Below are 14,706 nucleotides of genomic sequence, written 5' to 3'. Positions count from 1 at the left end.
TACTGTTCCTGGGCCTTAGAGGGACCTCTGCTACTAGGTCTTGTCTACTCGGCACTGGATCCATCTCAGCAAATGCTGGTTAAATGACAGCTCAGAAGCTACTGATAATTTTTATTTGAATAGGTCTTCACAGTTCCAACAGTCTCTCCCTCCAATTCTGACTTTAGCATGTTTTGGAGCTTCACTGAACATACGTCTCCACCAGAGTCAAATTTCTGGGGCTTTCTAGCAGTTTTTTATATCAATTCAATCAGGGAAAATTCCCACCAAGAGTCACAAAACCGAGAAGATTTGGTAACATTCTGCTTTCCTGTTGTTTTGAAATTTGTAAATTCTATAATTCATCTGCTTAAAATTATCTAAGTTTTAGAAATCATAAGGACATAACAGGTTTAAGAAAATCTTTGAGAAAAAATAAAAATATTTCTCCAACAATTAAAAGGAAAACCACAGATTTTTGCTAATTATTATGTTACCTGGTCCATAACATGGAAGTAATAATATATTATTTACATCTACCCAGAAGTAGAAGAAAAGACAGGTCCTTTAAAACTAAGATTAACCAACTATATTAATACGATAAGAACAGTCATTACACTTGATCTTAGCCAAAAGGCTAAGAAGTGATGCTACTATTAGCCAGCTATAAATTGGTATAAGTCCAGGAGTAACATATTAGTAACAAAGGCCAGGAGTTTTTCCTGGAGTTTCTTTTGAGAATCTAAGTATCTTGACTTCATTTTTTCACAACTGTGCTGAGAATTAACACCCAGAATTACACATTTCATATGAAGAATGATCAACAAAAATGACTGGAAAGAGACCTGCCATATACATGTGGACTGCCCAAAGCATTCTACTGTCATTAATGATAATGTACAGACCACATGAACTCATAGCCAAGTTTTTCATTTCTTTGGGATTTGAGCCATATAAAAGAAATTTAACTTAGAGTACTGGTGTAAACTTCTACATTTAAGAAAGGTTTATGGGATCTTTAAAGTCTAGATGTAGCTTTGCGTCTAAGGTTTCAGCCAGAAGACTGCCACCAAGCAATGAGCTGCGCCGTATTCGATTTATGTACTTTGGAAGGATGACTCAGGGCTATTGGGATTCAAATGGGTGGCTCCAGTTAGTCTAGCTTCATATTACTGACAGGGAGACCACTAAGCCATCTCCTTCCAGCCAGATGGGTTTCCATTTAAAGTCTGCAAATCTAGGGGGATGTGAAGCAGGGAGTGACATGATCTCAGAAGTCATTGTTCAGTGTGCAGTTAATCAGGCAGTCCAAATCCAAAGTTAGACATCAGCATAAACTGCCCTACTTATACCATCTACTCCAAGAAGGGCTAACAGTGGGCACACTGTCCAAATCATGCGAATGATAAGACACACATTCATGCAGTCAAACAACAGTTTCTGAATATCGACTACATGCCAGGCACTGCATTAGGCATGAGGAATACAAAAGCCAAAAAGACGTGTAAAGTCTCTGCCTGCAAGAGGTTTATAAGCCATAGAACATGTGATAGGTGCCAAGGCAGAAGAACGGCAGGCTTCTCCTGGGGCACATAGGAAGGCACTTAATCAGACCTGAAAAAGGGGAGTCCACACTGAGACACGAAGGATGAGCAGGACGTGGGAGAACAGTCATGAAGACTGTAACCGATGCCCTCACAGAAATGACTATCTAAGAGTTACCAAGTGGATGCCTTTTCTTAGTAACCCTACCTGCACGCGACTTCATCCCTACTCCAAGCATCCTCCCTAAGCTCAAATATGCAGCTTATCCTCTGTTCATTTTCATGTGTTATGCATACTTCAGTTTTATATGTGTATAACTCACCAAATACTAAAAATAACTGAAATTTGCATAGTGCTTTCCAATATTTTCCCATAGTCAATCTTCAAAGCAATTCTATGAGGTCAACTGACCAATACTATTATTGTTTCCAATTCATAGAAGAAGAGATTAAAGACAAGGATCATATCTTCTAATTGCTCAGTTCAGGGCTTCCCTCTATGGCAAGACATATCATACTATTTTATAACTGTCTACTTTTCTGCTTCTCTCCATGACACTGTCCCTTTAAGATCAGGTGTAATCCCTTTAAGATCATCCCTTTAAGATGGTTTTATCTGTAACACCGAGCACATAAGTGCTCAATCAATATTTGTTAACTTACTGATTTACCTTCTCTGTGAAGCTACACCTGATCCATGCTGCCCCCTACCCCCAAGGGGTGAGAAGAAATAACTTTATGCCTACATGATAAAAGCACAGGTTTTATAGGGCCGGCCAGGTAGCTCACTTGGTTAGAGCACAGTGTTATAACACCAAGGTCAAGGGTTCAGATCCCTGGACTGGCCAGCTGCCAAAAACCAAAAACCCCACAGGTTTTGGACTCTCACTAGGTTGGGTTTGGGCCTTAGGGCATATTACTTCCCTCTCTAGGTCTTGGCTACCTGCAAAATGAGGATGATAAAATCCACTTTATAGAAAAGCTGTGGGTATAGCATGTGGCCTGTCTTAGTTTCTGACGACTGATTGTTCACAACCTCTTATTTTTATTTTTTTGACTACTTATTGTCATTGTTTAGTGTCTATAGCCAGCCACCAACTAGATGGTGAACTCCTGGAAACAAGGTATGTGTCAGTCATCATCTTATNTCCAACGTGGAGGTCCCCCTGGTCTCCTTCCAGTCTCACAATCACAGCAGAAGACTAACATAGGCAAATTATTACAGATATATTTAAAACTCAGTAAGGACTTGTGAAAAGTTAAAGGGCTCCTAATAATCGCAGAATAACAGAGGTGGGAGGGATCTTAAAAGAGCACTTAGGACAACCTCCTCACTGGTAGGAGAGAGAGAGACCTGACACGGGGAGCTACAAGACTTGCTGATTTCACGACATCATGATTTCATGAGAATGAGAGTCCATCCCTGGCTGAAGCACTAGAAGGACTGTCTAGTGCAAATTCTTCCAAACAAAGTGTCCGCTGAAAATCCACTGGTTTGCTACATCCACGGATTCGGTTTTCTCCTTTCTCGGCCCCAAATCCCCTACCCCACAATGTCTCATAACACCAGCAGTCCCTTGAACCTTCCTGAAACATGTCACAGGCTTCTGTGGCTGCATCACTCTCGTTCCTTCCTCCTGCCTCCTTTGCTGCTTATGCTCATATCCTCTTAGAGACTCTTCTTTCTGCCAAAGCCATCTTCTTTGTGTTTCACTATACTCACGTCTTTGGAAATACCATCCAATCCCATGACTTTAATCATCCCCTGTGTTTGAATGAACTCCGAATCTCTCCCTCTCCCTCCATAGATCTCCCCTGCCCTCTCTTTCTTCTAGTCTCTCTCCCTGTCCTTCTCTCTCACCCTCTCTAGTGCAGATTTCCTGCCTGAGTCTCATCTTTTCTCTATCTCCATCTTTGCCAGGGTTCAGCTGCCCTCATCCGTACTGTTCCTGGGCCTTAGAGGGACCTCGGCTACTAGTTCTTGTCTACTCGGCACTAGATCCATCTCAGTAAATGCTGCTTAAATGACAGCTCAGAAGCTACTGATAATTTTTATTTGACTAGGTCTTCACAGTTCCAACAGTCTCTCCCTCCAATTCTGACTTTAGCATGTTTTGGAGCTTCACTGAACATACGTCTCCACCAGAGTCAAATTTCTGGGGCTTTCTAGCAGTTTTTTATATCAATTCAATCAGGGAAAATTCCCACCAAGAGTCACAAAACCGAGAAGACTTGGTAACATTCTGCTTTCCTGTTGTTTTGAAATTTGTAAACTCTATAATTCATCTGCTTAAAATTATCTAAGTTTCAGAAATCATAAGGACATAACAGGTTTAAGAAAATCTTTGAGAAGAAATAAAAATATTTTTCTAACAATTAAAAGGAAAACCACAGATTTTTGCTAATTATGTTACCTGGTCCATAACATGGAAGTAATAATATATTATTTACATCTACCCAGAAGTAGAAGAGAAGATAGGTCCTTTAAAACTAAGATTACCCAACTATATTAATCTGAAAAGAACAGTCATTACACTTGATCTTAGCCAAAAGGCTAAGAAGTGATGCTACGATTACCCAGCTATAAATTGGTATAAGTCCAGGAGTAACATATTAGTAACAAAGGCCAGGAGTTTTTCCTGGAGTTTCTTTTGAGAATCTAAGTATCTTGACTTCATTTTTTCACAACTGTGCTGAGAATTAACACCCAGAATTACACATTTCATATGAAGAATGATCAACAAAAATGACTGGAAAGAGACCTGCCATATACATGTGGACTGCCCAAAGCATTCTACTGTCATTAATGATAATGTACAGACCACATGAACTCATAGCCAAGTTTTTCATTTCTTTGGGATTTGAGCCATATAAAAGAAATTTAACTTAGAGTACTGGTGTAAACTTCTACATTTAAGAAAGGTTTATGGGATCTTTAAAGTCTAGATGTAGCTTTGCGTCTAAGGTTTCAGCCAGAAGACTGCCACCAAGCAATGAGCTGCGCCGTATTCGATTTATGTACTTTGGAAGGATGACTCAGGGCAATTGGGATTCAAATGGGTGGCTCCAGTTAGTCTAGCTTCATATTACTGACAGGGAGACCACTAAGCCATCTCCTTCCAGCCAGATGGGTTTCCATTTAAAGTCTGCAAATCTAGGGGGATGTGAAGCAGGGAGTGACATGATCTCAGAAGTCATTGTTCAGTGTGCAGTTAATCAGGCAGTCCAAATCCAAAGTTAGACATCAGCATAAACTGCCCTACTTATACCATCTACTCCAAGAAGGGCTAACAGTGGGCACACTGTCCAAATCATGCGAATGATAAGACACACATTCATGCAGTCAAACAACAGTTTCTGAATATCGACTACATGCCAGGCACTGCATTAGGCATGAGGAATACAAAAGCCAAAAAGACGTGTAAAGTCTCTGCCTGCAAGAGGTTTATAAGCCATAGAACATGTGATAGGTGCCAAGGCAGAAGAACGGCAGGCTTCTCCTGGGGCACATAGGAAGGCACTTAATCAGACCTGAAAAAGGGGAGTCCACACTGAGACACGAAGGATGAGCAGGACGTGGGAGAACAGTCATGAAGACTGTAACCGATGCCCTCACAGAAATGACTATCTAAGAGTTACCAAGTGGATGCCTTTTCTTAGTAACCCTACCTGCACGCGACTTCATCCCTACTCCAAGCATCCTCCCTAAGCTCAAATATGCAGCTTATCCTCTGTTCATTTTCATGTGTTATGCATACTTCAGTTTTATATGTGTATAACTCACCAAATACTAAAAATAACTGAAATTTGCATAGTGCTTTCCAATATTTTGCCATAGTCAATCTTCAAAGCAATTCTATGAGGTCAACTGACCAATACTATTATTGTTTCCAATTTAGAGAAGAAGAGATTAAAGACAAGGATCATATCTTCTAATTGCTCAGTTCAGGGCTTCCCTCTATGGCAAGACATATCATACTATTTTATAATTATCTACTTTTCTGCTGCTCTCCATGACACTGTAATCCCTTTAAGATCAGGCATAATCCCTTTAAGATCATCCCTTTAAGATGGTTATATCTCTAACACCTAGCACATAAGTGCTCAATCAATATTTGTTGACTTACTGATTTACCTTCTCTGTGAACCTACACCTGATCCATCCTGCCCCCTACTCCCAAGGGGTCAGAAGAAATAACTTTATGCCTACATGATAAAAGCACAGGTTTAGGGCTGGCCAGGTAGCTCACTTGGTTAGAGCACCATGTTATAACACCAAGGTCAAGGGTTCAGATCCCTGGACTGGCCAGAAACAAAAAACCCCACAGGTTTTCAACTCTCACTAGGTTGGGTTTAGGCCTTAGGGCATATTACTTCCCTCTCTAGGTCTTGGCTACCCACAAGATGAGGATGATAAAATCCACTTTATAGAAAAGCTGTGGGTATAGCATGTGGCCTGTCTTAGTTGCTGAAGACTGATTGTTCACAACCTCTTATTTTTATTTTTTTCACTACCTATTCTCATTGTTTAGTGTCTATACCAGCCACCAACTAGATGGTGAACTCCTGGAAACAAGGTATGTGTCAGTCATCATCTTATTTCTATAGGCAGGTTCAATACTTTACAAATATTAGACAATCGGCAAATGTCTGAAGAAGTAAAATGAACCGAGCTATAACTTTACCTAGCGTAGTTCAAAAGTTAGCTCTCATATGCTGTTCAATAAATATTGCTGACTGACAGATTGTGCAATTCAGTCCAGATAAAGGATGTGGAATTGTTGGCTTGGCCTCTGTCATTTTAGGAGGTTTTGCTGAGAAGGAATATTCCAGGGCCTCTCATCCACCTAACTGCTAGCACTCAGTATTTGCAGAGTAGCTTGTTAAAGAAGTACACATATAAACTCAAGTTTCACAATCTGGTTGCATAACGGGGAAGCTAAGGAGAGTAGAAGGAGAGAACTCAGCTGGACTTCAAATTTTCTGCGCCACAAGTTTCTTAGATTCTACATAACAAAATTTCTTCCTTCTATTCACCTTAGGCTTTCTCTGGGGGCTGAAGGCATTTAAGGAGCCCTCAACCTACTCTTCCCTTGAATGGATTCCAGAGCCATCAGCATTGCTGCCCAGTGCTCTCACCAAGACCCTCACCTTCATCAGTAGTTCCCGGCTGGTCAAATGGTTATTATGGTCTGAGAAGATATCTGAAAGTCCTTCAAACATCAGCATTCGGTCCCTACAAAGAGAGATTAAGAAATTAACACTGAAGGGCCGGCCCGGTGGCACGCTGCTACAGTGCACCGCTTGGGAGCACGGCGGCGCTCCCGCCGAGGGTTCGGATCCCACATACAGACCGGTTCCCGCTCACTGGCTGAGCAAGGTGCGGGCGCAGCACCGAGGGTTGCGATCCGTTGCCGGACACGAAAAAAGACAAAAAGGAAAAAAAAAAAAAAGAAATTAAAAATGAAGAATTAGTAAAAACCTGACACCTTTGGCCTAGCTGTCTTCAGTACCTATGGCTACGGAGGGATTGTGCTGATCCCAGGACTGGTGGGCAATATGAGCACAGATGAAGCCAATGACTTTTTTTTTTTCCTTTTTGTCTTTTTTTTTTACTGACCGGTAACGGGATCGCAACCCTCAGTGTCGCACCCACACCGGGGACTGGCACCGGGATCGCAACCCTCGGTGCAGCGCCCACACCGCGCTCAGCCAGTGAGCAGGAACCGGTCTCCACATGGGATCCGAACCCTCGGCGGGAGAGCGGCGCACTCTCCCGTGCGCCACCGGGCCGGCCCAGCCAATGACTTTTTTATGCAGGATGGTTTTTATGTTTTTAAGATGGACATGGGTCCTTGTGAGAAGAGAGGAATATTTTCTAACCATGCATGTTATAATCATTAAAAAGGAATACTCAATTAGAGCATCAAGTCATTCAACTGGGACAAGTTCTCTTCAGTACTTTTTTAAAAAAAATCTACCTTAGCAACACACACAGAGCCCAGTGGAACCTGAGAGGTCATCTTGGCCAGGCCCTTAATTTTAGAGATGAAGATGTCAGGGCCAGGGATTTGCTCAAGTTTCCACTAGGAACTGCTAAGAGTTGCAGGTATAGAACCCCAATTTTCTGGATCATGGGCTAATGTTCTTCCTCTCAGAGCAAAATGGTGGAGCCATGACAGGCTCTGCAGCCAGAGCAGGTGGGTTCGAATCCCAACTCTGTCATTCACTTCCTGAGTGATCCTGGGCAAGCTGCTTCAATTTTCTTATCTGTACAATGTAAATATTAGCACCCCTCATGGGATTGCTGTGAAAGTAAGTGGGATCACATACGTAAGGCACCTGCTCTGCCCTTGCCCCATCCAGTACTTTTCTCTATGTACCCTTCCAGGGCTACTGAGTGCATGATTCTCAAGGCAAAGAATTAACAGGGGCAGTATCACTGTACAAGTATATGCAACATTTCCATTACCATGAAAAAGCCATTATTAAAAACCTGTTTGCTTTACAATGAGTGTAATATTACTCTTATAATAAAGAAAACTATTAAAGCTATTTATATTTCGGAGATAATAATTAAGAATTTAATGACATGTGGCCCCAAATAAAGAAGAATAAATAGGCATCCTTTCTGTCTACTGAAAGCTAGAAATGTAAGGGATTATAGGGGAAGCGATACTCAAATAAGATATCTTAACTTTGTCCCTTGGCAATGGAGAGTATGTAAAGCTGATGTAGAAATGTCTTTTCTAAGGAAGTGACACTTCTGTAGTGTCCCTGCTAAAACATACACCCACCAGCCAACCAAGAAACAAACTAGACACCCACATTACACAGAATGCAGATTTGAGGGTTTTCTGTTTATTCTTTTAAGTTTATTTTTAATTGACATGTATTGATTGCACATATTTATGGAATACAGAATTATATTTCAATACATGTAAATAATGTGTGATGATCATATCATGGTAATGAGCATATTTATCATCGGAAAAATTTATCAATTCTTTGTAATGAGAGCATTTGAGCTCCTCTCTTCTAGCCATCTGAGAACATACAACCAATTATTGTTAATTACAGAGGCCTAGCACTAATAGTTTTTAAAAGCCAGCTGGCATTTTAATAATTTGAAATAATTTAAGTTAAATGATTTAATTCTCATATGACAACAAAAGAGACTAAGATACAAATCCACCTACGTTTTTACTTGTGTTTTGGCCTCAGACTGGCTGTGGAAGAAATCTTAGGCTGCCTAGTTGACTTTCCATAGTGTTCTATGTATCAACCACCAAAGACAGACAGGATTACCTTTCAGTGCAATCACACAAGGTGGCAATAGGGCAAGGCTGCATTTTAAAACCTGACCATCCCTCTGCTTTTGATACCACAGTTGGGTGGGGCACTGTGATGAGGGGAAGAAGAGGTGATGTGGGGGTGTGGATGATGAGGACACTGTATGTTTCTGATTTTCCATCATATTTCACCAATGATTTTATACGGCCCATTTCTTTCATAAGATGCATGTGCAGAGAAAGATCAATCAACTAATCTCTCTTTCACAAACACAGAGTCACCTTCACCGTTCAAAATAATAAAGAGGAGAAAGAACCAAGACAGGAGTGGTAATCAAAAATTGCACTGGACTTTGAAAAGCCTATCTGCCTATATGCTTCTACCGATAGATAACGCTGTTATAAACAAAGCACGAGCTCTGGAGTCCACGTGGCCTGTGGCTTCTACAGTTCTGTGACATGAGGTATTAAGGTCATCACTTTAATTATTATTTTTTTTTTACCCCTTAAAGAATTACTTAATAGATAATTTGACTTTCCAAAGTAGACTATTCCCTGAATAATAGTCATCAATATGTTTGAGTACTTTGGCACTCATTTTTCAGCACAAATTTACGAAATGCTGGTTTACCAATATGAGTCTCCTACAAGTTTGAATAGTGTCAGTCCCTTACGGCTTAATCAGTTCTGAGTGAATTGATGAAACTGATTCTCCAGACCTACTCTGAGGACAAACCCACCAATTCCACCAGCGCAGCCATGGCTAAGGAGCCAGCTGGCCTCACTCCTGACTAAAGCTAACTACAATGCATACAATACAAACTATACAGAGCTTACACATTCTTCCCTGATATAGCCTGACTTCTGGACTAGTTCAAACCTAGGTAGACTTGTCGAAGGTAGCTGGCCTAGCTGGTGCCCACAACACAACCGCCAACCTCTGAATCTGTACTGCTATGGGACCAGAACTGCCCCCTCCCTCACCCTTTCTTCTTTTGCAAAAAGTTCTCCAATCTATGGGGATACTTCAGAAAGCTCGAGCAAAAAAATGAATTACAAGATAATTAAAATCTTCCCATGAACTATCTGAAGACCCCTCTTGCAACTGAGGTTCTGAAAAATGAGGAGATAGTAATAGTGAAATAATAAGGAAATTAAATGGTTAGTTGTTCTAAAGATCATATGAAGAAATATGGAGAAAAGCAGCACAGAATGTGGCCAGTTAGTAATTTCAGTCCAGTACCTAGGAAGGAACACTTAAAAGGTTTTTTAACATCACTAAGACAACTTTTAATATGCTGAGGCAGAAAAGGATTAAATAGTTTCCTGTTGCACAGCAACAACAAATATCTTATCGGCACACATTATCCCTTGCATCCTGGAATAGCTCAGGGCTTTGGAACGAGGCTGAAAAACAACCAGAAGTAAAGGCAAATTGCTATAACTTCATCACGCCACAGCCTTAACTCTCAAATCCAAATAATAAGCACATCCTTCAAATTATGCCAAAAGCCAATGATCTTGGCTTTGTCCCACTTTGAGGAGTTTGATTTCTGCAGCAGCCCTGCCTCAAAACTCGTTAATGATCATGAGTAAAAGGCATCCCACCTGGAAAACACAGAGGATTTCAAATATGTTTCTCTAGTTATATAATATGAGCCCTGAAGGTGAGGACCCATAGCACTGATGCAGCAACCAACCACCCCAGCCAAAGAAAAGTAGAGCAGACACTTGGGAACTTACTTCGGGACGGCAGCCCAAGCCTTTTTTAACCGATAGAAGGAATTAGACTGCAGTGCTGAAACGATGGCCTTCAGGATTCTACATTCCTGTATGGAGTGTGATTAAAACATAAAAGACATTTAAATATCAATATTACAGTGACTTGGTGGTTTCCAGCTGCAGAGGTATCACAGCTGCTATGAATTCTTACCACTAAATAGGCAGCTGTATAAATACCGAACATCAAAAAGTGGCTCCTTCCTCCCACCCCAGTCACTGAAACACTTTATAGATTTTGGCACTGTATGCTTGTTTTTCTCCCTTCAACATATTTTTTGTGTTGTTGTTACAGTTTTATAGTTTCCAGCTTTTCTAGTAAAAACACTAATGGAGGTGAGTCCACAGACCTATGCTAGAGAAATCAACTTTCTTCTGCTGAAAGCACACAGATACCCTAAAAATACACATGAAAGATCGCTGTATCCTTTAGACCCACAAAGCAAACTGGGCAGCAGCCAAGTCAAGGTCAGATGGTATCAGACATCTCATGACCAACCCTTGTCCAGAGAGGTGTATATAACTTGGCAATAAAAATTCACAAGTTGAACTTCGGCTTTTATGCTTTTAGCCAATGGGGAATATTTTTATACACATTCATTTCAAATTGGCTTTTCCTGCAACCATAAACATTCAGAAACACCTTCGTACTTCAATGCTTCCAAAATAATTTGGGATTTTAAAATAAAATTCATTTGGGGAGTGTTTGAAAACAGAATAGAAAGAGAACAGGAAACATTCTGGATGTCATTTTCTGGGTAAGAAGAAAGCTCCCTGCTTAAACATAAGCTACCATAAGGAGCCTGTAGCATCAGCAGTCAGTGACCTTGGAGTCTAAGTCCTGCTGGATGCATAGCAGTGACAGAAAACAGCCAGGGAGAGGGCCTCATTCTTGGCTGGCATGGAGAGGGTGGCAACATGGGGAGAGTGGACTATGCCTTATGTCATAGGAGATGCTTCTTATACAGGCACATGGGGGTGTAATACATCCAGGGTTTCAACTAATATACCAAGTGAGCATGTGTTTGGCTTTGTGCAGAACATCTGGGGCAAGAGGTCCCAGAGTGGTTCGGCATAAATGCAAATCGCTTCAAGGATCATTTCATGAAGTAATGCTAATCCTGAATACGAAGGGAAAACAGCATTCGCTAATTTAGCATGCCAAAATCTGACTACTGAAAACTATGCCAAACAAACCTTCAAACATTTTCTTTACAGTAAATGCTGAAGTATTTAAAGAAGACATGCCCACCCTTTTCAAATGCCTCAATGTCCTCCCCTTATTTAAACAGAAAGAAAGAAGAAGAAGAAAAAAAAAAAAGGCTCTGCATTGCAGTCTGGAAACCAAGCCTATGAGAGCATGGTTCAGCAAAGGTTCAGAATCCAAGAGCTATATTCTAAAAATCAGGAAACTTGCAATAAATAAAGGAACTCAGGCACAGATATATCATGTAATTTGTAATAAACATATGGAACACATTATTCAGAAAGAGGTTTAAACAAGGGCTTTAAAGGAGTGCAAAAGGCATCTGGTCCCATTTCTAGAAAAGAAGGTATCTTCCAGGATATGTGATGCAAAAGTAAAAATGTAGCATTAGGACCAGTCCCAGAAAACACAGTAATATTAAGTCGGACAATTTTTCTGTCCCAGAAAACACAGTAATATTAAGTCGGACAATTTTTCTGCATATAAAATGACCATTTTTCAAACATCCTATCAACAGAAATTGACTGTGATGAATGTAGGAAAAGTAAAATAAATCTTGGCAGGAAACCACCTGGGAGTTTTGTTATTTTATTAATTTACCCTACACAATTTCCAGAGACACAATCTACTCAATATTAGGAAATTATACCACCAAGAGGAAGGACACTTGGCTTTTTTGCATATGCTATGGTATTTGGAATATACTTCAAATTATTCAAGTTGTATTTCTTATTACCACATAAATGCCTAATTTATAATTTTTACCAAAAGTCATCTGTTTGAGCCACACTATGTCATACACACAGATGCGATATTCTTGCTATAGACTTTCTAAGCAGTTGAATGGATTGGGGGTAGACAGACCAGTTGCTTTTCAGATGTGTAAAAGATTGTAAATGCTGTGGCATTTATGGCAGAAATACTTTCTCATTCTAAGATGGAGAAATTCCATGCTATATAAAACTATATCAGAACCTCTTTTGTAACTTTTACTTGTTGAGAAATAGGCTCAATTTAGAATAGGAGAAATGTAAGTTACTAATGCAACTTATAGTCTTATGTTTCTTGTTCATTTTTTTTTCATATACTAAAAATCCTGTAGTGACAGACTACGTAAAGACTCAAAACAAGGAAAACAAGGCAAATTCTCTGGCACAATTATGTCCTTGCTCTTTAATCAAAGACAATAAAAGAGAATATGAAAGGCATAGGGATGGGCTGGCCAGTTACTCAGTGGGTTGGAGTGTGGTGCTGATGACACCAAGGTCCAGGGTTCGATCCCTGTAACAGGCCAGCCACCAAAAGAAAGGCTTAGGCATTATGACCTACAGATAGGGGATTAATGAAAAACACATCTACTGGGATATAAAGCAAAATGTGTTTTGGTCGAGGGTTGACCCATGTAGCCCAGAACAAAAACTAATAAGATATTTACATAGTAATTCTTTTGCAAAATCATTGTTTTGCTGAGGTAATTTCTTCTGCCTAGACAAAAAAATGCCTTCTCGAATCTTCAAATACCCAAAATCCTAACTACTATTCAAAGCTGAATTCAAATGTCACCTCATCCATGAAGCCATCCTTGATCACCCCAACCAGTACTTTCTCTCTCATCCACTTTAACAGTACTCATCTCACACAGCCCTACTCCTCTACTGCCCAGGCGGAGACTGTTCTATCCTGCTATGTCCATAAAGTATATAATATTGTAGCTTACAAACCTCAGGAGCTCACAAAATATATGGTAACCATTGACTGAATACTTTTGACATTTCCTCAGTCACGACATAACATGCTGATAAATGAAAGTCATATAGCATGTAAAAAACTGAACCGAGAGACCAGCCACTGAACAGCAGAATGTAATTCAGGCCTAGGAACACATTCCCCCCTCCAACTTCAGAAAGGACTCAGATGGATGTGAGATCTGCCTAAGTGTTTCAGTTCTTAAGAGAAGAGATTCAGGATTCTGAGAAGGTACCAGCTCTTCAAATCTGCAGAAGATGTAATGCTTCCAGGTACTGGAAGGGGGCATGGGTAATCATTTTGGGTTGAAAAGCAGTCTGTTTAACATGCAGACCCTTGGTTATATTCACTGAAAGTGGGGAAGAGACTGACAGCCCATGGTAAACACAAAGGAAAAAGTAGACAGAATGTCTCTCCCTGGAAAAGCAGCAGTGTGGGGGCCCACAGGAGAAAGAAGCTAGCGGGGGAACATTTTTTTTTTTAAGAGGAAAAATAAATAAGCTCCCAAGTTAAGAAAGGCAACTTTTTTCCTTACTTTAGAATAACAAAAACAACCACCACCACCAAATGGGCCCTCAACATAGAGTCTTTTGACAGCCTTTCCAACCAAATGGCTAAACCATTTAAACAAAGTAATGAGAGTAGGCTCTAATATCTACTAAACACAAAGAATAATTTTGAAAAGACAATTACACGAGCAATGTTAATCCACTTCTCAATGATTCTGGCTCTCTGCTGAGTTTTGAGTTCTTTGCCCCCCAGGATGGTGCTGACAACACATTTGGTGAGGGTATTAAACTGAGAGATGGTAGCATGGATCGTAGGAGCCAAATGTTTGTTTTCCTTCTTATCCCTTTGAGACCAAATGCAGCCCAGGCAATGGTGAGGCACTACTTTCTTGAACAGTTGCTAGAGCAAAAGAGGAATTGACTTTAAGACAACAGAGACATTTTATACGGCAAAGTATGTCATCTGGCGCATCTGTACGTTGGTATTTTGTGAAGACAAATAATCCTTTTCAACTTGATTTGCCTCATGGTGTCCATTTCAACAGACAAAAGTAAATAATTAATACATTAATGCATCAGAAAAGCCTATGTGATCTTTTTAAATCAGCTCAACCGAGCAAATAGAACACAATGACCAAAAGAAAATTTAA

General features: G+C 40.3%; 1 protein-coding gene across 1 annotated transcript in view; it reads right to left on the bottom strand.

Annotated features, from left to right (window-relative positions):
• The window catches only part of RGL1 (ral guanine nucleotide dissociation stimulator-like 1), a gene marked incomplete at its 5' end in the record, with an annotated part of 48,137 nt that extends 33,681 nt beyond the window's left edge, over nucleotides 1-14,456 (bottom strand). Inside the window, 3 exons of the mRNA XM_008594003.1 lie at nucleotides 6,675-6,759; nucleotides 10,559-10,644; nucleotides 14,241-14,456. Of these exons, the coding sequence (XP_008592225.1) occupies nucleotides 6,675-6,759; nucleotides 10,559-10,644; nucleotides 14,241-14,456 (387 nt within the window). The remainder of the gene's footprint in view (nucleotides 1-6,674; nucleotides 6,760-10,558; nucleotides 10,645-14,240) is intronic.
• Nucleotides 14,457-14,706: the final 250 nt, after the last annotated feature.

This window comes from Galeopterus variegatus, unplaced genomic scaffold (genome assembly GCF_000696425.1).
Source record: "Galeopterus variegatus unplaced genomic scaffold, G_variegatus-3.0.2 Scaffold9969, whole genome shotgun sequence".
NCBI lineage: Eukaryota > Metazoa > Chordata > Mammalia > Dermoptera > Cynocephalidae > Galeopterus > Galeopterus variegatus.
This window is presented reverse-complemented; position numbering and strand designations above follow the sequence as displayed.